General features: G+C 42.6%; 3 protein-coding genes across 3 annotated transcripts in view; 1 reads left to right on the forward strand and 2 right to left on the reverse strand.

Moving 5' to 3' along the window:
* LOC137424482 (uncharacterized) overlaps nt 1-8,140 on the reverse strand; it is an 84,883-nt gene extending 76,743 nt beyond the window's left edge. The window contains exon 1 of the mRNA XM_078775511.1: nt 7,528-8,140. The gene's annotated coding sequence lies outside the window, so the exon portion shown is untranslated. The remainder of the gene's footprint in view (nt 1-7,527) is intronic.
* Nucleotides 1-24,826, reverse strand: part of LOC137425804 (fibronectin-like) — a 1,588,206-nt gene that overhangs the window by 357,448 nt on the left and 1,205,932 nt on the right. The window lies entirely within an intron of this gene.
* Nucleotides 17,173-20,470, forward strand: LOC144891506 (uncharacterized). Its single transcript, XM_078775126.1, has 2 exons — nt 17,173-17,484; nt 17,611-20,470. Exons 1-2 carry the CDS (start codon nt 17,398-17,400, stop codon nt 18,292-18,294), a joined length of 771 nt encoding a protein of 256 aa, XP_078631252.1. The 5' UTR covers nt 17,173-17,397; the 3' UTR covers nt 18,295-20,470.

Here is a 24,826-nt window from a genome sequence, read left to right on the forward strand (position 1 = left end):
TCCCTCCCAATGCAGCCTCAATGAGCTGCACTGCGGTATTGCCGGGTGCCGGAGGCGCCCCGGCAATGCCGCTCTGTAGGATATTTAATTATTTGGCATGGGGGCGGTGTACTTTGAATGTATGTGTACTTGTTGTACACCGCTCCTTTCCTATGCCACCTCCAGGCATTGCAAATCGTCATTGCCGGGCACCGAAGGGGGCTCGGCAGTGACGCACGCTGAAAGAGAGTACTCAGTTTTCACTCTGGTTTCTTGTTTGTTTTCTTGTCCGGGCGATATCTCAGCCATCCTTTGAGCTAGGAAGCTGAAATTTCGGCACAGTAGTGAGCAAGTCCTTTGTCAAATACGGTATTTTTTGTTTTTTGAATAATCAATTAATTGAGGAGTTATTTAATTATTAGCGTTTAATTAAGTACTTATTTAATTAATTAAATTTCATTTCTCTTCTGACCATTATTAACTCAGGCACCTTTTGAGTTAGGAAGCTGATATTTGGACATGCCAATGACCAGGTGATTTGGCTGCAAAGGATATTTTTGATTTATTAATTAATCAATTAATCGATTAATTATTTAATTATTCGATTAATGACAAAAAAATTTTTTTTTTTAAAGTTACAGATTCTGATGAAATAGTGGTAGTTTATGTGTTCTCTGACCAAATTGATTAATAATTTAATTTTTTTATGATTATTATTTATTTATTTTCATTATTAATCATTTATTTATTTTCTTTCTCATTTGGCCAATATCTCAGGCACCTTTTGAGCTGGGAAGCTAATATTTGGACATGAGTGACCAAGTGATGTGGCTATCAAGGATATTTTTGATTTATTGATTAATCATTTCATCTATTAATTATTTATTGATTAATCGATTAATTATTTATTGAGTAATCAATTAATTATTTAATTTTTTATAAATGACTTATTTAATTAAATTTCTAAAAGATACATCTTCGGATGAAGCACTAGTGGTTTAGTTATGCGATTAGCCAATTGATTATGAAAATATTTTGTGATAATCTTTTATTGATTTTAATTATACAATTAATCAATCAATTAGTGTACACCTCTCCCTCCCAATGCAGCCTCAATGAGCTGCACTGCGGTATTGCCGGGCGCCGGAGGCGCCCCGGCAATGCCGCGCTGCAGCATATTTAATTATTTGGCATGGGGCGGTGTACTTTGAATGTATGTGTACTTGTTTTCTTTCTTGTTTGTTTGTTTGTTTCTTGGTTGTCCGGGCGATATCTCAGCCATCCTTTGAGCTAGGAAGCTGAAATTTCGGCACAATAGTGAGCAAGTCCTTTGTCAAAAACGGTATTTTTCGTTTTTTGATTAATCAATAAATTGAGGAGTTATTTAATTATTAGCGAATAATTAAGTACTTATTTAATTAATCAAATTGCCTTTCTCTTCTGACCATTAACTCAGGCACCTTTTGAGTTAGGAAGCTGATATTTGGACATGCCAATGACCAGGTGATTTGGCTGCAAAGGATATTTTTGATTTTTTAATTAATCGATTAATTATTTAATTATTCGATTAATGACAAAAACTTTTTTTTTTTGAAAGTTACAAATTCTGATGAAATAGTGGTAGTTTCTGTGTTCTCTGACCAAATTGATTAATAATTTAATTTTTTTATGATTATTATTTTTTTTTTTTCATTATTAATCATTTATTTATTTTCTTTCTCATTTGGCCAATATCTCAGGCACCTTTTGAGTTGGGAAGCTAATATTTGGACATGAGTGACCAAGTGATGTGGCTATCAAGGATATTTTTGATTTATTGATTAATCATTTCATCTATTAATTATTTATTGATTAATCGATTAATTATTTATTGAGTAATCAATTAATTATTTATTTTTTTATAAATGACTTATTTAATTAAATTTCTAAAAGATACATCTTCGGATGAAGCACTAGTGGTTTAGTTATGCGATTCGCCAATTGATTATGAAAATATTTTGTGATAATCTTTTATTGATTTTAATTATACAATTAATCAATCAATTAGTGTACACCTCTCCCTCCCAATGCAGCCTCAATGAGCTGCACGGCGGTATTGCCGGGCGCCGGAGGCGCCCCGGCAATGCCGCGCTGTAGGATATTTAATTATTTGGCATGGGGGTGGTGTACTTTGAATGTATGTGTACTTGTTTCAATTTAGTTTTCTATTTTGAACACTGTACAACATGAATTGGAACAGAAGTCGGAACACAAACCTGCAGTTTCACGATACTTTGGCAATGAATTTGGCAAATTTTACAGAGCCTCGTCCCAAGCGCACATGCGAAGTTTCACATCAACTATCTTCCCAACAATCCTGTGTTTGACTTCATCAGGCAGAGCACATCGTGATGAAATGTGTCATCTTACAACCCTCTCTAATATCTGATAGCACCTGACCTTTTGTTCTTCACTGTCATCATTGGGAGTTGCATCGCACTACGTATTATCATCATCGTTTTGGAATGTATCGAGAAGAATCTTCCTTTGATGATTATTTTGCTGATAGGATGCCATTACATAACTAAGTGACCTATCTACTCCTTTCTTCAGCAAAAATGCCACACCATGCCTGTGTGGGTTTTCTTCTTGACATGAATAATGTCAACCTTGACATGGTTGTTTCTCCTTCCACAAGGCTCATTTGGCCAAGTCCCCCAATATCTCCTTCCCGAGGTTCATTACCTCAATAGCTGCTGACACCAATGTAATTCCATCTTCAACATTCGTTCCTTCAACGGTTCAGCTCATCATGCCTCCAATTGTTCCATTCAACAACATGAGGCTGGTACACTGAGTCACGGGGTGAAGCGTTACGCCTAGGTCCCCCGTCGGTGAAGTGATGCGAGTTGACAAAGTGGAAGACGCAAGGCGGCCATCTTGGATTTTGACGTGGCGACCCAATTTTCAATAGCGTTCTCCCTTATGCGTAGATACACCCACACACCAGATTAGAAGTTAGTAGTTCGTTTATTTTTCAAGATATTTCGCTCATAAGGTTCAGACATATATATGGTGGCGGCCATCTTGGATTTTGAGGTGGCGACCCAATTTTCAATAGCGTTCTCCCTTATGCCTAGATACACCCACGCACCAGATTAGAAGTTGGTACATCGCTTATTTTTCAAGATATTCTGCTCACAAGGTTCAGACATACATGGCGGCGGCCATCTTGGATTTTGACGTGGCGACCCAATTTTCAATAGTTTTCTTCTTTATGCCTAGATACACCCACACACCAGATCAGACGTTAGTGGTTCGTTTATTTTTCAAGATATTTTGCTCACAAGGTTCAGACATATATATGGTGGCGGCCATCTTGGATTTTGACGTGGCGACCCAATTTTCAATAACGTGCTTCCTTATGCCTAGATACACCCACACACCAGATTAGAAGTTGGTACATCGCTTATTTTTCAATATATTCTGCTCACAAGGTTCAGACATACATGGCGTCAGACATATATGGCGGCGGCCATCTTGGATTTTGACGTGGGTTGCACCCTCACACCAAATTCGAATGCCGTCCTTCGCTTACGCATGCACACACGCTCGCACACCCGCACGCACGGACGGACGGACGGACGGACACACGGACGGAGGGGAAAACCATAGTCCTCCTTTCGCTCCGCGGTGCGACGGGGGACAAAAAAGCAACTTGTGTTCTCCAACTGGAAGTCAAACCCAACTGAGTGTAGTCCGGCAACCACGATGTATTAGTCCTTTTAAGAGCCAGAGGCCAACTTCAAGCTCACCTTTGATCAAACCTCTTCAGTCTTTCCCCTCCTTCAAAGCCTGGTGGGTTCTGGTGACGTCTGTCTCTGGTACAAAATCCCGTTCTCCACCTTGCCACCAAAAGGATGGAATGATGTTTGGCACTGCTCTGGAAAGAGCTGAATGTCTTTACTGAAAATGTCAAGGTCCCCAATATCTTCCTTCAGCTACCCAACCTTTTCCCTGTAACATAGTGCTCTCTGTAGCGGGTGGAGTTGCCTACCACGAGTGTTGAGAAGTTCACAGTCAATTTTGACACCTATTATGCAACTGATCCTGCGACATTGGCATTATCATCCTCAATATCTGTGCTTCGACTCAATCCTCTTCTCTTTCTTCAACGTGTCATTCTCATATGATTTCCTGCCTTCAGCAAAGAAAATTTAAAATGTCAACAATTCACACAAAGGACTGCCTGACAGACAAGAACAAGCCGATTAGCTTTTGGTTGATAGTCCGGTCATTAAATAGTTGATGTTCAACAAAATTTGTACAAAAGGTTTCTCGATGGGTTTCACCTCTTTGATACCTCTACTTTAAACAAAAAAAAGTTTGCCAAAATATGACATGGGGAACTACCTGAAAATAGGCCAAATCCAAGATGGCCACCATCAAAATTAACCAAAGTGGAAAAAATTTCAAATATGGAATTGATCAAGATAAAAACATGTACGATGAATCTATGCATATCAGCATATACATATACATGTTATGGAATGTAATTTTTAAGTTCAATGTTACATAAAATGCAAAATGGCCACCAAGAGTTGACGAAAAATGCAAAATTAGTATATCTACATGTACATAACTAACGGCATTAGAAAGTGGTTAGAAATCTCTACAATTAGCATATTCAAACCCCTGACATCTATATATTCAATGTTGATGACAAAATTATAATGTCAATGGAACTCTAAAACATGTTCTTATTCACTTTAATTGTTGGATTAAGGTTAATACTACCATGCCTCTCTGCACCTACAATGTCTTAGCTCAAATTTGCACAGTGCATCACTATTAGTCAGTGGTGTCACTGGAATCATGAATTTGCCCATTTGTGCATGTTATCCCTTCACAGTGACCACACACCAAGTTACATTTGAGTCCATTTTTCCTGCAGGAGCATGTGTTTTTGGCACACATTCCAGTACAGTTGCATTTAATGATCTTGAGTGGAGATGCAGGTGCAGCAAGTTGATCCATTCTGTGTGGCTTCAAGATAGACTCATGCTGGGTCTTGCAGAGCACCCAGCCCCATTCTGTCGCCTCCATGTTCTTGCCTAGCCAGGCCTGCACTTGGAGGTAGACCCGCTGGCTGTGGAATCTGGCAGCATCTGATGTCGGTGGAAGACGTTCAGGGGGCAGATAGCCGGAGCTTGAAGCAACCTTCTCGGTGAACGTAGCTGCACGTTCAAAATTCAAATCTGAACCATGCGTACAACCATAAATGGTTGCAATGGCCTGATTACCAGATAGCTCAAGTTCCTCGCGATTAATATCTGCCACCATGAACAACTCTGCGAATTCCCTGAGGCCACGGTATTTACCCATAGCTGACATTTTTCCTATGCCATAGGGCTTCGATGTCGTATCACATCCAGACAGTGCATGAATAAAGAGCAGGGAATGACCGAGGTCAGGGTCAAGTCCCTTCTGCAGGATGGATATATCGATGAGCTTTGTGCTAGTTTGAAGATAGACGGTCTCATGTTTGCTGGGCGTGAAGTGGTGTTGCAGCAGAATGAGAAGGTCAGTGTCATCCCCTACAACAACCACATGCAGTGTCAGAGCAATTGTGCAGTCATTGCAATGTCATAATCAGCATCTCCAGATGAGTGACTGACCTGAATGGATTCTTTCTTCTCCATCTCAGATCCCAGGAGATGAAGGAATTTCTGTTTGTTTCTTGTGTTTGCCAAAAATAGCTTTTTCGTCATTTTGAGCAAAATATCTGGAGTTCACCTTCAGTCGGGGTACCTTCTGTGTTACTTTTAAGGCAGGGGTAAATGTCCCCATCTGACCCATGACATGGATTGTGTCACTGCCATCAAGCGTTCTGCTGGCATGGTCGACATTATCAGCCTGGTATTGCAGGAATGTGTCTGCAATCTCATCAAATAGGTCAACACCCTGAGTGGTTGCTGCATTTTGTCTATACTTGGATGCTTCAGTGTATGATGAGCAAAAGCCGAGTTTGCTAATCATGTCCACTAGATCACGGTGGCCATATTTGTGTTCTAGTGTGACACTGAGCCCAACTTATGGAGGAGGCAGAAAAGAACGTGGACATGTTGATTGCATTATTGCCTGGCCAAATGATGCAGTATGGAGCTTAGAGTTTCTGCTCTTGATGATGGTTTCTCAGAGGATGCGTAATGAATGTGGGAGATAATCAAGATTTCTGTAAATAGATGTCATCTGATCAGAGTCTGGATATTCATCGTCGTGTTTGTCCATACCCTTTATCTCTGAACGAATGTATTCTCCCACAATTTTGATCAAGTCATCCATGTTGGATTGGTCGGCTTTTGCAGCATTTACATGTGCCTCTTGTATGATATTGTTCACATTCGATGAAAGAGTTACAATGTTAGGCTGTTGCCTAATTGTAGTTATGGACCCCTTGTTCCCATAGTAATTCACCAGCTCCCGTTTGAGCTGAGCTGTCGTGTACAATTCATCATCGCTCAGCCCACTTCTTATTTTCATAATGGAATGTAAATTATCTAAAGTAATACTCTCATCATCATTCTCTTCTAAGTATGCAATGGCAATCTCAAATGCTGCCATCTTGGACATCCTCTTTGGTCGTCCAAGTTTCCGTTTCTTCGGTGGAGCCGCCTCCTGTTTAGTGTATGCTGCAGGCATATTCCTCCCTAAGCAAAAGTGCGTTTCACATTCATGGTGATAGATGGCTTCCTCAGCTGGTAGGTCAAGTATATGCACAATACGTGCCTGTACCATCCTGGCCCAGTCATCGTGTCTTTGGGCACATTGTGATGCAATGTTTTTCTGTGGAAGTCGAGCATCATCACATGCATGGGCGGACTGGCCATAGGGCATTTGGGCAATGCCCGGTGGGCTGGGACCGCTTGGTAAAAAATGGGCCGCTGGGCTGGATAAACAAACGCAAAGCAATAGACACCAACAATAAACTTGGATTTACCCTAAGTAAACGGAAAAGTCGGTGATACCCATCCAAGAAGATTACAGATGCAGATTATGCAGATGATCTTGCAGTTCTAGCAGACTATAACAAGGATGCAGCGACACTACTACACAAGATTGAAGAAGTAGCCAGCCAAATTGGTCTCTACATAAATGCCTCGAAGACAGAGTACATCAGTCTTAATCAAGATCAAGTTGTGGACATAAAATCACTCAATGGTGAAAACATCAAAAAGGTTGACGAATTCACATACCTGGGAAGCAACATCGCCGCCACAAAAAGAGATGTCGACATCAGACTTGGAAAGGCTTGGGGAGCTTTAAACAGTCTAAGCAAGATTTGGAAATCTGCGCTTCCAATAGAGCTGAAACGAAACTTCTTTAGAGCAGCTGTTGAATCAGTTCTTGTATATGGGGCAATAACATGGACCTTGACATCGTCACTAGAAAAGGCCCTGGATGGTGCATGCACTCGCATGCTCAGAGCAGCCCTTAACATCTCATGGAAAGAGCACCCCACAAAATATGAATTGTATGCAAAAATCCCAACAATCAGTGTAACCATACGTCAACGCAGATTAAGATTTGCTGGGCACTGCTGGAGAAACAAAGATGAGCTCGCAAGCGATGTTTTACTTTGGTTACCAACTCACGGCAAACAGGCACCAGGGAGACCTGCGAAAACATATATAGATCAGCTTACAAATGATACTGGGTGTCTGGTTAACGAACTACCTAATGCCATGAGTGACAGCGATGAATGGAAGAAACGTGTCATGGAATGCCGAGCAAGCTCGACGCAGTAGTTGTAGTAGTAGTAGGGCTGGATAAAAAAAAACTGCTGAAAAAAAAAATTGTCACGAAAAACGGCAATGGGCTCTCCAATATTCGATGTGTTCACGGTTTGAATTACGTAACGTAACGTTTGTGACGATGTTTGTGACTTTTGTGTTCACGGTAGTGTTTGATGTGACGGTGTGAACGTAATTTCGTAATGTTTTTCGTTTTTATTTTCGTAATCGTTTAATGAACGTTTAATGAGCATAAGAATAATGTTTAATGATCAATAGATGAATGAATGAATGATAATGCCATGGATAATGTTATGGATAATTTATGAATGTTATGGATAATGCCAGTGACAATATAAAAATGTTTGCCAAGAACTTCAAAGAGAGAAAAGGAACTTTTATCAGCAATGTCGTGTATCCTGAAGTTCTAAGCTGAAGAAGAGTTACCGTACAAAATCATTCAATTTTTTTTCCTAAAGAAAAGCATACAGTTGATATCACTAATCACGATTTGAAACACGATGGAATAATATTTACCGATATGAACAGTGATGTGGTTTTTTTATTGAAATTCTAAAAATACTGCTTAGATTTTGATGATTTGCGTGTGATATTTAAAGGATGTTTATATAAATCGCGCCTCCTAATTGAAGCTCCCGCCCTTAGGGCAGGTACCGTTGCTCGTCATATATAATGGCGACACAACAATTTTTACCGCTTTGCTTTGAAGAACAAGAATGAAGGGGGAGGAGAGCGTTAATATGTCCGGTTGAAGGCTTTGGGCTGTGAGGGGGTTTGAAGCCAGCTTTTAATCTTACAGCCACCATGTTGGTGCTCGCCGTCACTGCGATGCGAAGCGAAAGACGCCTCAGAGCTGTTACATTGACAATCGCTATGTTGTATGTACTCCCGATACGTGTTTCCTTCATTGTAAAAACTACCAAATCAACAGTAAAAAGGATTTTGAGCCGATAGGCCAAGTAAGTTTAGATAGGTCTACTGACTACTGATCTAGTATTGATAACAATGTCGCAAACTGACTTACAATGCTAAAAAAAAAAAATTTCAGCATCTGCATCTGTAACCAACAATGGATAAAGCAAACCAGAAGAGAAGAAAAGGAGGTGCTGAGAAGGAACGTGATCGAAAGAAAAAGAAACTGTCAGATCGTGCTTCAAAGTGCAGAAACCTTTTGGATATGTTCAAGAGTACTAATACTGGGCCTGGTGAAGTCAGTGAACACGGGGATAAGGATACTGAATCGGTAGCTGGACCATCAGCAGCCTAATTGGTCGATGATCAATTGGCAGCTGAATCAGTAGATGACCAATTGGCAGCTGAATCGGCAGAATTGGTGCAAATTGGTGAACACGAACAGGTGCGGTCACCTGAGAGAGATGTACCTGCTGCAGCTGCTACACTTGCAGAGGAGGGATACCCCTCGATTAACTACTTTAAGAAACCATGTAGAGATGAAGATTGTTTGCTGTTTTGGAATTACCACCCTAATCAAAAAACTGACCACCGAGTGGTCAAGAGGTGTTTCATGTGAAAAGATGGTACAAACAGATGGTGGTTGTCATACAACAAGGACAATCATTCTCTTCACTGTTCAGTGTGCTTGGCGTTTTCCAGCACCTCAGACTGGTCCACGTTCATCGAGGGAATGACTGACTGGCGACACGTACATACACGTTTTGAAGAACATGAACGCTCTTCTTTTCATTTGAGATGCTCTACAGCATACCTGGTAGATCGACAACAGTCCAGCGTTTCTCACCTGCTCACACGTAGCCATCATGATGAGGTTAGAAAGAGACGACAAGTGATGGAAAGAGTTGTGGATGTGGTCAAACTCATTGGTAAGAGGGTACTGAGCTACAGAGGAAGTAATGAAGAAGCAGCATACACACTTGACAATGAGGAGATCGACCATGGTACATTTCTGGAAGTTGTAAAACTACTTCGGAAGTATGATTCCTGCACAGCCGATCATCTCTCTCACGTTGTCCAGAACAGCAAGAAGCAACACGAGAAGGCAAAGAGTTCACGAGGTCGAGGCTCCTTGGTAACTTTCCTGTCTAAAACTACAGTGAATTCTGTTATCACAGTTATCTGGGATAAGATACGTCAGTGGATTTCTGAAGAAGTAACAGACATGTTTGCTGTGGAAATTGATACCACTCAAGACATCTCAACACAAGACCAGTGCTCTGTTGTTCTTAGATATGTTGATAGCACTGGCACTATCCAAAAAAGATTAGTGAGTGTGGTGAAATGTGAGGAATCTACTGGCAAAGCTTTTGTGCAACTTGTTTTTGAAGTCTTGTTAGGACTGAATCTTGACCTCAAGAACTGTGTTGGAAACTCAACTGATGGTGCAGCAAACATGCAGGGGCGCTACAAAGGCTTCAGTACTCTGCTATCAAAGGAAGCTCCAATGCAGATCCATGTTTGGTGCCACGCACATGTGTTAAATCTCGTTATGACCGAAGCTACAAGTGTTGTGGTGACTAGCGCATCACTGTTCTCACTACTGAATGACATTGCAGTATTCTTTCGAGAATCTTATCAGCGAATGAACACCTGGAGTCAACACTCCACTACTGTGAAACAAATGGGAACTATCGGAGAAACTAGATGGTGGTCAAAGGATGCCGTCTTGAAGAAGGTTTTTGGTTCATTCAACAACCCAACTGGAGCGCTTTTCATGGAAGTTATCACCACTCTTAATGCCATACTAGTTGCTGACCAGATCCAAGCAGCTGTTAAGGCCAAGGTGAAGGGATACATTGACAGTCTCCTGAAGTTTGAAACAATTCTGACTGCACAAGCATATCTGCAAGTATTCTCCCGCACTACAGCGCTCTCCAAGTATCTACACCGGATGGTGGATCTGCTGACTGTGCAATTGGATCCAAGTGCAATTGGATCTACTGACTGTGCACCGGATGGTGGATGAATTGCTAGAGAATATGCAGATGCTATGGGATGACTTCCAAGCTTGTCATGATGCAGCTGCAAAGTTTGTTCAATGGGCTAATGACCAGCTGGAAGAAATGGATGTAAATCTTGTTATGGAAGAGTCCCTTCCTATAAAACGGCAAAGACAGCACAAACGTATTGATGGCGAACTGTCCATAGATGAGGCTACATCAGCTTCTGACCCAGTAAAGAAGTATCGCATTGAAGTGTACAACCGAATAGTGGACACTATTGTGAGCAGCATTGAGCAGCGGTTTGACAGATCAGCAACATCAACATTGTATGCTGATCTCTCACTTCTTCACCCAAAGAACTTTGATCAAGTGCCATCAGGAGCTATGGAAGAGCTGCATAAACATTTGCTGAGATTTGATGATGGTGTCACTGCAGAACACCTACAAAAAGAACTGCGAAGCCTTGGAGAACAATGGTCAACACTGAAACAATCAGTAGCAGATGCTTATACAGTGCAGGAGGACAGTGAGTCTGAACATGACAGGAAGACTCTGCCAAGTACATGTAAGTCATGTAAAGCCTGTCCTCTCTGCTGCTACAAGGTGCTCCTCAAGTTGAACCTCTTCACTGATGCCTACAAGAGCATTGGGCTTGCCTACAAGCTGCTGCTAACGCTGCCTGTGTCACAAGTGGCATGTGAACGGTCTTTCTCTGCTTTGAAGAGAATCAAAAGCCGTCTGCGAAGTACAATGACACAAGAACAACGTGAGGTGTTCATGTTGATGTCTGTGGAAAAAGGGATCCTGGCCAAACTTGAAGCTAATGCCTAGGTCACACATAGGCGGATATTTTGGCGACTACCGGCGACTGCCGGTGATCAAGATTTTTCGGCGACTACTGGCGATGTCGGGCGGTCAAATATGGTCAGGCGGCAGCATGGCGACTGCAGGCGGCCACATTGCGCCTGCATTGCGACGACGCCCCGAGTGAGATAGCGACTGTCGAAGATCGACGACGACTGCATTGCGGATGCACGGCGGCAGCGTGGCGACAGTCTGGCGGCTAGATTACGACCGATGGCGGATCGCGGCGACTGCATTGGGGCCGGGTGGCGGTTTACTCCGGCGTCCGCAAGACTGCAATAAGACCGCCGGCGATTGGAGACGATTCACACAACTTTTTAAATCTTTATTTCTCTATTTTACATTTCACTTTATTCATTTCAATGATGTATGACATGAAGCATAAAGATGTTTGATGTACAATAAGAAAGTTAATAAAGATGTATCATTGTAATGTAATAATCAAACTTTTCTGCAGGGAGAGAGAATGGAAATAAAGTCCAACAAATTATTTCCACTGGTCCCAAGTCCCATAAATAAAGTTTCCAAAGGACCAAAGTCCCAAAAATAAAGTTCCCAAAAGTCCCAAGTCCAAACAATAAAGCCATATCCTTGTCGGCACCACATGACCTCACTCCACGGAGACCCTCACACCATCCTGTCTTGCCATGGAATCGTGGTATGTCGTAATGCAGTCGCCAGGCAGTCGTATCTTTGTCGCCAATGGCCGTAACTCGGCCGCCACTAGTCCTACTGCTGTCGTCGTCAGTCTCCCATAGCCGCAGGGGAGACATGGTAGTTCTTCTGTAGTCGATATGCAGCCGCAACAGTGTCGGCCCGTAGTCGGGAAGATGCCGCAGGAAGGCCGTATGGCATTCACATCTCTGCCGTGCTAGCTGGTGGGGCGATTGCGGAAGACTATGAGCGACTGGGTTGCGGCCGCTTTACGCTCTTATTACGGATACCGACGACAGCATGGCGGTTCCATCACGACAGCATGGCGGATTTTTTTGCATTGCGACTGAGCGCGCCGTTTTTAAACATTTTAAAAACTTTTTGGCCCCTTTGCGACTTGCCGACTGCAGCCGATCTGGGGAGGATAACCACGACTACAGGCGACAGTCCATTATGGTTTCATCTTTCATTACGATTGTCGGCGGATGGTGGCGATTTTTTCAGTCGCCAGTAGTCGCCGACAAATCCGCCTATGTGTGACCTAGGCATAAGGATATCATTGATGGTGTGGCTGCCAGAAGCAGCAAACTGCGCAGGCAGCTACTCTCTTAGACATGACATGTGCTTGTGTTACTGAAAATAAATTTAATTTTTAGTGGATTTTATTTAGTTTTTTTTTTTTTCAAGCATTTCGGCTTTTTTCTCAGATAAGCAAGATATAAATGAATAATGGGCCGATCTAGGTGAAGGATGCCCGGGCCGGTTTTAAGACCCAGTCCGCTACTGAAATAATGAGTGCCATAATAGCAGTAGCTGCTGATAGATAGGTACATCTATGAGTGCTATAATAGCAGTAGCTGCTGATAGATAGATACATCTATGAGTGATATAATAGCAGTAGCTGCTGATAGATAGATACATCTATGAGTGCTATAATAGCAGTAGCTGCTGATAGATAGATACATCTATGAGTGATATAATAGCAGTAGCTGCTGATAGATAGATACATCTATGAGTGCTATAATAGCAGTCGCTGCTGATAGATAGATACATCTATGAGTGATATAATAGCAGTAGCTGCTGATATATAGATACATCTATGAGTGCTATAATAGCAGTCGCTGCTGATAGATAGATACATCTATGAGTGCTGTAATAGCAGTAGCTGCTGATTGATAGATGAGTGCTATAATAGCAGTAGCTGCTGATAGATAGATACATCTATGAGTGCTGTAATAGCAGTAGCTGCTGATTGATAGATACATCTATGAGTGCTATAATAGCAGTAGCTGCTGATAGATAGATACATCTATGAGTGCTATAATAGCAGTAGCTGCTGATAGATACATCTATGAGCGCTCCCATACCAGCTGCTGATAGATAGATACATCTATGAGTGCTATAATAGCAGTAGCTGCTGATAGATAGATACATCTATGAGTGCTATAATAGCAGTAGCTGCTGATAGATACATCTATGAGCGCTCCCATATCAGCTGCTGATAGATAGATACATCTATGAGTGCTATAATAGCAGTAGCTGCTGATAGATAGATACATCTATGAGTGCTGTAATAGCAGTAGCTGCTGATAGATAGATACATCTATGCGTGCTATAATATCAGTAGCTGCTGATAGATAGATTCATCTATGCGTGCTATAATAGCAGTAGCTGCTGATAGATAGATACATCTATGAGTGCTATAATAGCAGTAGCTGCTGATATATAGATACATCTATGAGTGCTATAATAGCAGTAGCTGCTGATAGATAGATACATCTATGCGTGCTATAATAGCAGTAGCTGCTGATAGATAGATACATCTATGAGTGCTATAATAGCAGTAGCTGCTGATAGATAGATACATCTATGCGTGCTATAATAGCAGTAGCTGCTGATAGATAGATACATCTATGCGTGCTATAATAGCAGTAGCTGCTGATAGATAGATACATCTATGAGTGCTATAATAGCAGTAGCTGCTGATATATAGATACATCTATGAGTGCTGTAATAGCAGTAGCTGCTGATAGATAGATACATCTATGAGTGCTATAATAGCAGTAGCTGCTGATAGATAGATACATCTATGCGTGCTATAATAGCAGTAGCTGCTGATAGATAGATACATCTATGAGTGCTATAATAGCAGTAGCTGCTGATAGATAGATACATCTGTGCGTGCTATAATAGCAGTAGCTGCTGATAGATAGATACATCTATGCGTGCTATAATAGCAGTAGCTGCTGATAGATAGATACATCTATGAGTGCTATAATAGCAGTAGCTGCTGATATATAGATACATCTATGAGTGCTATAATAGCAGTAGCTGCTGATAGATAGATACATCTATGCGTGCTATAATAGCAGTAGCTGCTGATAGATAGATACATCTATGCGTGCTATAATAGCAGTAGCTGCTGATAGATAGATACATCTATGCGTGCTATAATAGCAGTAGCTGCTGATAGATACATCTATGAGTGCTATAATAGCAGTAGCTGCTGATATATAGATACATCTATGAGTGCTATAATAGCAGTAGCTGCTGATAGATAGATACATCTATGAGTGCTATAATAGCAGTAGCTGCTGATAGATAGATACATCTATGCGTGCTATAATAGCAGTAGCTGCTGATAGATAGATACATCTATGCGTGCTATAATAGCAGTAGCTGCTGATAGATAGATACATCTATGCGTGCTATAATAGCAGTAGCTGCTGATAGATAGATACATCTATGAGTGCTATAATAGCAGTAGCTGCTGATATATAGATACATCTATGAGTGCTATAATAGCAGTAGCTGCTGATAGATAGATACATCTATGAGTGCTATAATAGCAGTAGCTGCTGATAGATAGATACATCTATGAGCGCTGTAATAGCAGTAGCTGCTGATAGATAGATACATCTATGAGTGCTATAATAGCAGTAGCTGCTGATATATAGATACATAATAGCAGTAGCTGCTGATAGATAGATACATCTATGAGTGTTATAATAGCAGTAGCTGCTGATAGATAGATACATCTATGAGTGCTATAATAGCAGTAGCTGCTGATAGATAGATACATCTATGAGTGCTATAATAGCAGTAGCTGCTGATAGATACATTCCCGGACCCGTGACCACATCACCCCCGTCCTTTACAAGCTTCACTGGCTCCCCATCTCCCAGAGAATCCAGTACAAAATCCTCCTCTTGACCTACAAAGCCCTCCATAACCTGGCCCCATCCTACCTGGCTGACCTCCTCTCCAGACACACTCCCACCCGCAACCTCCGCTCTGCTGGTACCAACCTCCTGACCCCCCCCCCCCCCCATCCGGACCAAATTTAGATCCTGGGGGGACAGGGCCTTCTCCATCGCTGCTCCCACCCTCTGGAACTCGCTACCTCACACCATCAGAGACTCCTCCTCACTCACCACATTCAAACCATCACTCAAGACCCACCTGTTCAACACTGCATTCAACATTTCACCCACAGCATCTAACCCCTGACTATCTCCTCTCATTCTCCCTCCTTTGTGCTTTGAATATTTCCCTATTGATTCTTCTTTTTTTGCAATTGTTTTTATGTTTTGCAATGCATTATGTTTTGCACTCTGTCAAAGCGTCTTTGGGCTTCCTGAAAAGCGCTATATAAAATAAATGCATTATTATTATTATTATTATTATATATGAGTGCTATAATAGTAGTAGCTGCTGATAGATAGATACATCTATGAGCGCTATAATAGCAGTAGCTGCTGATAGATAGATACATATATGCGTGCTATAATAGCAGTAGCTGCTGATAGATAGATACATCTATGAGTGTTATAATAGCAGTAGCTGCTGATATATAGATACATCTATGCGTGCTATAATAGCAGTAGCTGCTGATAGATAGATACATCTATGAGTGTTATAATAGCAGTAGCTGCTGATAGATAGATACATCTATGAGTGCTATAATAGCAGTAGCTGCTGATAGATAGATACATCTATGAGTGCTATAATAGCAGTAGCTGCTGATAGATACATCTGTGAGTGCTATAATAGCAGTAGCTGCTGATATATAGATACATCTATGAGTGCTATAATAGCAGTAGCTGCTGATATATAGATACATCTATGAGTGCTATAATAGCAGTAGCTGCTGATATATAGATACATCTATGAGTGCTATAATAGCAGTAGCTGCTGATATATAGATACATCTATGAGTGCTATAATAGCAGAAGCTGCTGATAGATAGATACATCTATGAGTGCTATAATAGCAGTAGCTGCTGATAGATAGATACATCTATGAGTGCTATAATAGCAGTAGCTGCTGATAGATAGATACATCTATGAGTGCTATAATAGCAGTAGCTGCTGATATATAGATACATCTATGAGTGCTATAATAGCAGAAGCTGCTGATAGATAGATACATCTATGAGTGCTGTAATAGCAGTAGCTGCTGATAGATAGATGTATAAACGCGAATCAGACATTCTTTTGATGTGGTTTATGTCCTCTTCCATATCTACCAAACTGCTCAATATGCATGTACCGGTACCATGAAGTGATATTTCGTGGCGAGGAATTCTAGTCAAATATGTATGAATGCTATGGCAATAGCTGCTGATAGATACATGTATGGCAACCGGACATTATTCTTAAAAGCCGAAGTTTTGGTCTACCATTGTTATATGTATCAGCAAATATTAAAAGTAAACAGAACTCAATGTGACATAGGTTTCTTTATTTTCTTTATTTGAATCGTATCAGTGCGTACATACGAAGGTTTACTAGTTTAGAAATCATAACATGATTCATCATGTATGGCCGATCAAGTATATTTAAGAAAAAAACATATTGTGCGTTGAATAATCCATTAAAATTTCACTCTGGAAAAAAAAAAAAAAAAACCCCCTCCCTCCCTACCCACTTTTTTGAAAAAAAAAAGTAATGATAAACAGGAAAACAATTTTAACCGGCCTAATAAATAATGACAGACTGAATGAATGAATTAAAACAGGCCACATACATACGATACGAAAGGCCGACCCAACAGCACACAAAGGCCGACCGACAAAGGCCGACCCTCTATCTAACCCAGGGTAAGGAAAAGGAAAAAGAATAAAATTAAAATTAAAATAAAAAAAATAAAAAAATAGGATATGGAATAGGATAATAATAAAATATGACATGACGGAGGGAATGGAATGGGGTTCAGGCCTGTTTGAAGGGCAGTTTCATCAACGCTCGTCAGAGCGGGGCTTGGCGGGAACAAAGGTTCATCGACGCTCGCCAGAGCGGGGCTTGGCGGGAACAAAGGTTCATCGACGCTCGTTAGAGCGGGGCTTGGCGGGAACAAAGGTTCATCGACGCTCGCCAGAGCGGGGCTTGGCGGGAACAAAGGTTCATCGACGCTCGCCAGAGCGGGGCTTGGTGGGAACAAAGGTTCATCGACGCTCGCCAGAGCGGGGCTTGGCGGGAACAAAGGTTCATCGACGCTCGCCAGAGCGGGGCTTGGCGGGAAAAAGGTTCATCGACGCTCGTCAGAGCGGGGCTTGGCGGGAACAAAGGTTCATCGACGCTCGTCAGAGCGGGGCTTGGCGGGAAGTGGAACAAAACGAATGGACCATTCATCACGCTCTGCGATTCCTTTTCTCCTTTGATCCTTTTGTCAACCTCCTTCATGCAACACAGCAAACCCCTCAGGAAGTTCATCGACGTCGACTCCTTCATGGAGCACACGCCGAGACCGTTCACAGCATGAAGCACACAATATTGATCGTCTCCACAGAGACCCAAAGAAACGCCTTTTCCCACAGAATACGCTCTTTTTCTTTTTGTCCACCTGCTTCATACACACAATCTTCATATAGTTCACAGAGATCGAGCCCTTCACCCCAACACACTCAAACCGTTCAAGCTACAGCAAGGATTCTTCTTTGCCGCACCACCAAATGCCACTCTTCTTCCTCTTCACTGCCCTTTCTCGTTTCAATGAAAAAATGGTTGAATCCTTTCCAAAGCTGTTTTGGGCACCACCACCAACAGTCAAAATCACGTGGCGTAAAGGGAGTGGATATGTGGTAAACTTGAAGAAAAAGGAAAAATAAATACGAAAAGGTCCAATCTGGGATGCCACAGCTGACCTGGTATTTCTATGCAATGCACCCTAGAGGACACGACTAGTCTATGCATGCTTTGTAAATGCTTGACGTTCCCACAAACGTAACAATACTAGTACCGACTGCAAAGCCGCAATGAGCCGGCGAAGCCAAAACCTCTTGCCACTATTTTACCCATCACTATGGTATCAGTAGGTTAGGTAGTTGGTAGTAGGTAGGTAGGTCGTTGGTAGTAGGTAGGTAGGTAGTTGGTAGTAGGTAGGTGTAGTAGGTACCGTACCTGGTAAGACTTGGTAAAAGAGAAGAGCAGACAGTCCTCCCCAATGGCAATACCTGCATACAATAAATGTCACAAGAAGCTTAAGGAAGTAACTATACGATGTGCTAGCTTAAGGCCTATTCTTAACTGGGCTTAACATACGTTTTCACAGTAAGTGTGTAGTCTTTTAACTTCAGTCGCTGTCAGGCGCCAGGGCTGGTTCTCTGACTCTCCGGGCACGGCGGCTTCCTCCACCAGAAGACGTTAGCTTGCAGTGATTAATTCGGTCAATTCCGTCTCAACTTCGGATATTTCCGGCCGTGAAAAACTATCCGTATTTATAAACTAAATATGTAAACCGCTTATACCATATTTCTGGCCGTGAAAAACTATCCCATACGGCCGCGAGATTTCTAAAAAATAATTCTTCGTCAATGTTAGAATATTTGACGCCGTTTTCACCGTACGAAACGCGTAATAATATTTTTTCAAATGCTCGAATCTCATTGGTTCTGGTGTTTGATGACGATTTTCGTTGAAGATAACAAGGTTGGTCTTAATGTATTTTAATTACTAATGAGAGGTTTCATTAGATTGTGAATCAAAGAACGACGGTGAAACAAACTCCTATTGAACTTTTTCGCAATTGTTTTATGCAAACTTCCGCATCCGGTCGATGGCGCCCACGCACCCCACCATTGAGCGCTTTCATTTTAGAAATATTTTTGCAAATGCTCGACTCTCATTGGGTCCGGTGTTTGGTGACGCGTTTTGTTGAAGATAACCAGGCCTGTGCGGGCCGATGTTGGTCTTAAATTATTTTATTAATACATAGGAGGTGCATAAGATTGTGAATCAAACGACGACGGGTGAAAGAAACTCCTAATGAACGTTTAAAATTTGTTATGCATACTTCCGCCTCCGCAAGATGGCTGCCTCCACTGCGCTTCGGATTCTCGAGCCAAGGCATCATCAGGTTTTCAACATAATACGTACTCGTTTATTGACAACACCGGCTTCGCCGGCTATTATATTTGAAAGGTTACAAAATAAGTGTAGTAGGTTTCACCTGGATGTAATCAGTGGTTTATATTTTAAAAAATTAAGCTCCCCCACTTAAGCTCCCAGGAGAGGGTTATAAGAACATTTCAAAGTCAATCATTATCCCTTTGAGTACGGTGAAATCCATCATGAAGAAGATGAAGACGTGCACACCACCCAGTTTCTACCCAGATCAGGTCGCCCATCCACACTCAGCAGCCGGGCAAGCAGGGCACTGGGTCGGGATGCCTCTATAAACCCAGCAATGACTTTGGAACATCTGCAAGGCTCTATGTCCGAGATGGGAGTCAGTGTTCATCAATTAACAATATCCTGTTCCCTTCACAAAGCAGGCCTCTATCTCAATGGGCAGGTGTCAATAAAGAAGCAATTACTGAAAAAGACACATCATCAGGTTCAGTTCTTCAGGATAAGTCAGGTCAGTCTCTTTCTTGACTGCCACTGGTACTGTGCTACCTGCCGCATGGTCGGGCAGTCGTCGAACAAAACGACTACCCTCATTGGCTTGTATCTCCTAAAAAACACCAATCCGGTTGGACCGGATTTTTAGGTCGTAGGTTGTAGACAGCAACTGACTAGGGTCGTACTACCGTTCTGACTTAGGAGCGTTAAAGTGGTGCCCGGAACCATCTTACACTCTCCATGTCAGGATTGCTAGTCTTACTTTCTGTCTCACTCAAACTACAGCTACCAGGCTAGCTTTAATCTCTCTTTCTTACAAACAATCCTTGAATCATACACTTTTCTGACTCATTTTCACTCCTCACCTTCACGTTATCTCTCTTATATTTCTCTTTTCTCACATATATCAATGCAGTTATTTCATTTAAGGCCTGGCCTCAATGAGAACTATATAGTTTGTGACTGCAGCTTTCAACACACAAAAAAAATAATCTAAAAGTTCATGTGGTTTGCGAAAAAGCATCTTAGTGATACTGCAAGCATACAGTAAGGATTTTATGGTCAGACGAGACAAAAATTGAACTTTTTGGTCTAAGTTCAAAGCATTACGTCTGGCGAAAGCGTTATGGTATTTCAAGCGTTACGTCAATCACCCAGTCAACACCATCCCTACTGTCAAGCATGGTGGTGGCACATCATGCTATGGGGCTGCTTTTCATCAGGAGGAACTGGCAAATTTGTCAGGATAGAAGGGACAATGGACGGTGCAACGTACAGGAGGCTCCTTGATGAAAACCTGCTTGAATCAGCCATGAATGTGAAACCGAGTTGGATATTATTTTTTTTTGTATACAAGATCGAGGCTCGTGTAAGAGCTAACATTAATCACATAAAAACAAACTGACACATAAAACATATTATAAAGGGAGCAGGAGACCAGATGGGGAAAGAGAGGGAAGCACACAAGTACAACAATAGAGAACAGGGACGTCGGGAGATCTGTGGGAGGGAGAGGGCTTGGGGGGAGGAGGCATGGGAAGGGTGGGGGGGGGGGGGGGGCGTGTGAGAGAGGTATAAAACACATAGACTTCAAGGAAAAAAGTCGGTATTTCAAAAAAGTGGATCTGGGTGAAATTAACAGGGGTAGAAAAGATCAAGGTTTTGGATGGGGGAAGATAAGAGATGGTGGTGAACAGCTGTTTGAAAGACCTGGAGTGAGGAGTGGGATTGAAGGGAGTGAGGGAGTTTGTTCCAGAGGTGGGAGAATAGAGGAATGAAAGAGTGAAGGTGAGCAGAGAGTCTTGATTTTGGCAGTTTCACCAGAAGAGGGTTGCTGGCAGATCTTGTGCGACCTGCAGGAAAATTTGGGGGACAAAGCACAGACAGAGCTGGGGGAGCTAGGCCGGAGAGGAGTCGCTAGAAGACAGAAAGACCACCAACCTGCCTGCGGTGAGTGAGTGAAAGGCCCTCTGAGTTAGCTTCATCGCGGGAGATTACAATGATTCTGAAAGCTTTGGTTTCAACAGCGTGAAGACGAGCTAGGTGTGAGGCAGGAGCACCAGCCCAGAGGGGAGAACAGTATAGCCATTGAGCTGCAGATGAGAGCCTTGTATGTGGTGAGGAGCTCAGGTGTGCCAAGGAAGGACTTTGCACGACGGAGGATGCTCAGTCGGCGACTGGCTTTGGAGGCCAGCTTGGAAATGTGGTTTTCCCAGGAAAGATCATGGCAGATAGTGAGACCCAAAAGCTTGAGTGACAGAACTTCTTGGAGAGGATTGTTCAGAAAGTAGATGGGAGGGTTGTCCAGTCGGTCTTTTCGGAGAGACATAGTGAGAGTGTGAGATTTGTCAGGATTAAAAGACATGTTCTACTTGTTTGACCAGTCTGTGATTTTGTCCAGGTCTGCAGAGAGTGAGGAGGCTGCAGACTGCCTATCTGAGGGATGAGGTATGGAGCGGCAGATAGTGGAGTCATCAACAAAGAGAGAGAGGATTTTCCAGAGAGTTGGAGAGATCATTGATGAAGACCAGAAAAAGCACAGGGCCCAGAACATTGCCTTGGGGAACTCCAGCCTGAACATGAACGGTAGATGAGAGAAACACATTCAGGGCCACACGTTGACTACTACCAGAGAGGAAGTCCGCAAGCCTTGCGTGGAGTTTTCCATGGATACCATAGGAGGAGAGTTTGGTGAGCATAGTGGGGTGCCAGACCGTAGCGAAGGCACGTGATATGTCAAGGGAGACAGCTCTAATTCCCTGTTTGACATTGAGGACCTCCATCCATTGTTGAGGCAGTAGAAGCAGCATGTCCAGAGTAGAATGACCTGGTCTAAAACCAAATTGATGATCAGAGATCAAGCCATTGGAGAAGAGCTATGATTTGATATCCGAAGCAAGGATGGATTCCATGACTTTGCTGATAATTGGGAGCAGGCTGATTGGTCTGTAGTTGCAGGGATGTGTGGTTGCACCTTTTTTGTGTAAAGCGGTAATGTTGGCTGATTTACAAACTGATGGCAGATGACCTGGAGCAAAAGAGAGGGTGAAGAGAACAGAGAGAGGGTGTGAAAGAGCAGCAGAGCAGGATTTTAGTACCCATGGACTGATGCCATCTGGTCCAGTTGCAGAATCAGAGTCGACGATTGACAGAAACTTCTCCACCTTGTCAGGAGAGAAGGACACAGAGTCCAGGAGCAGTTGGGCTTGACTGGGTACAGTGGGTACAGAGAGAGATGGGTTTGGGACACAATATTTGGAGACAAACATAGAGTTGAGGCATTCAGCTTTTTCATGTGCAGAGTCAGCTGTGGAGCCATTTGAGGTAAGGGAGGGGATGGAGGGGGAACAAACACCAGAACCAGATTTGACCAGATGCCACCAGGATTTGTAAGAGGGAGACAAGTTTGAGAGTTCTGTCTTGAGAGTATAGAGATATTGTTTCCTGGATCTCCTGAGGGTTAGACAATGAATGAATGAATGAAAACTTGAGGGTTGCAGGACAATGATCTGAAACACAAAGCTAAAGCCACACTGGAGTAGCTGAATAAGGGGGAAAAAATGCTCTTGAGTGGCCCAGTCAAAGACCTTGCCTGAACCCAATTGATAATTTCTGGCGAAACTTGAAGATTGAAGTCCAATGACGATCCCCATCAAACTTGGCAGAACTAGAGCAATTTTCACGTGAAGAATGGGCAAAGAATTCACCATCTCACTGTGTAAAGCTGGTAGAGGCGTACCCCAAAATACTCATTTGTTTCCCCCCAAAAAAGTTCATTTGGAAAAATTGTTTCTACATACAGTAATTCGTAATCTATCTATAATTCCAGCAATCTCTGTGTGTGTGTGTGTGTATGTGTGTATGTCTGTGTGTTTGTATGCGACCGCTGTTTCTCGACAACTACCGGTCCGATATACTTGAAACTTGCCAGGTATATTGCTGGGGACCCGAGGATGTGCCTTTTCAAGGTTTTAAATTAATCGGACAAGTAGTTACCGAGCTATGGCGATTTCTTTACCAAACTCCGCAAGCCGTTCGCTTTGGACCAAACCATTTCATGTAAATAGAGGGGGGGGGGGGGGGGGGATTGTCACCGTACTCGCAAGCCGTTCGCTTTGGACCAAACCATTTCATGTAAATAGAGGGGGGGGGGGATTGTCACCGTACTCGCAAGCCGTTCGCTTTGGACCAAACCATTTCATGTAAATAGAGGGGGGGGGGGGGGGATTGTCACCGTACTCGCAAGCCGTCCGCTTTGGCTTTGCGAATGGACCAAACCATTTCATGTAAATAGAGGGGGGGGGGGGGGGATATAATTTTAGATATATATATATAGTACGGGCATGCCCTAGTTTATGTAAATGTTGCATTCTTGGTCAGAGGTGAATACTTTTGCAGGCCAATGGACACACCCTGGCAAAACGATCCTTTCTCCCACATTTTCTGCATAATTTCCCTTTGGCATGGCAAAGCAAATCCTTCCCACTATGTCCCAGATGTCCACATCTAAAGCATCCTTTGTCTATTTACTTGGGCAGAACCTACTCTTCCCGCTGGGTAATGTTGTTGACATGACTACTGGAGTCTGACAGAGACTTTCCAGCATGACCAGCATCCAAATTAATCACCTGAAATTGAGCTTCAACTGTTTCAAACATGAAAGAAATCTTTAGTGTTTATGCCAAATGGAGACCGTCTCGTTTCTCAAGTAATTTGCATCTCAGGTTGTCGGACCTGCAGTTTTGAAGCACCTGATCCCTGATCTGATTCTCCAGATCTGTTCCGTCGTGTTTTTTTGTATACCAAGTCGGGGCTTGTGTAAGAGCTAAACATAGATCATATAATAAAGGGAGTGAGAGAAAAGAGGGGGAGGGAGAGGGAAGTACAACACCAGGAGAGAACAGGGACATTGGGAGATCTGTGGAAGAGAGAGGGCTGAGGCAGGGTACATGGGATAAATAAGATGGACACTACAAGGTATTTCAGGAACGAAAACGTAATTTGAAGGAGATGGATTTGATCGATATGAGGACACACCTTCAAGCATAAAAATCATGTGAAAGACAAAGGGGAGCTGTTGGAACAGCATATCCTAATTTCAAATTTACAAAGGAAACATCGTTGCAATTGCAATTGTGAACATTCCGGAGACATGTTTCTGATTGGTGACCACAACAACCAATATGGGCCCGAAGAAGCAGATGTGTCAATCATCAGTTATGCGAAGCTCCTGTTGGACCAAGGGCACAAAGGCATCCTCGTAATATGTGACACT

This window comes from Myxine glutinosa, chromosome 4, assembly GCF_964187855.1.
Source record: "Myxine glutinosa chromosome 4, kmMyxGlut1.1, whole genome shotgun sequence".
Lineage (NCBI taxonomy): Eukaryota > Metazoa > Chordata > Myxini > Myxiniformes > Myxinidae > Myxine > Myxine glutinosa.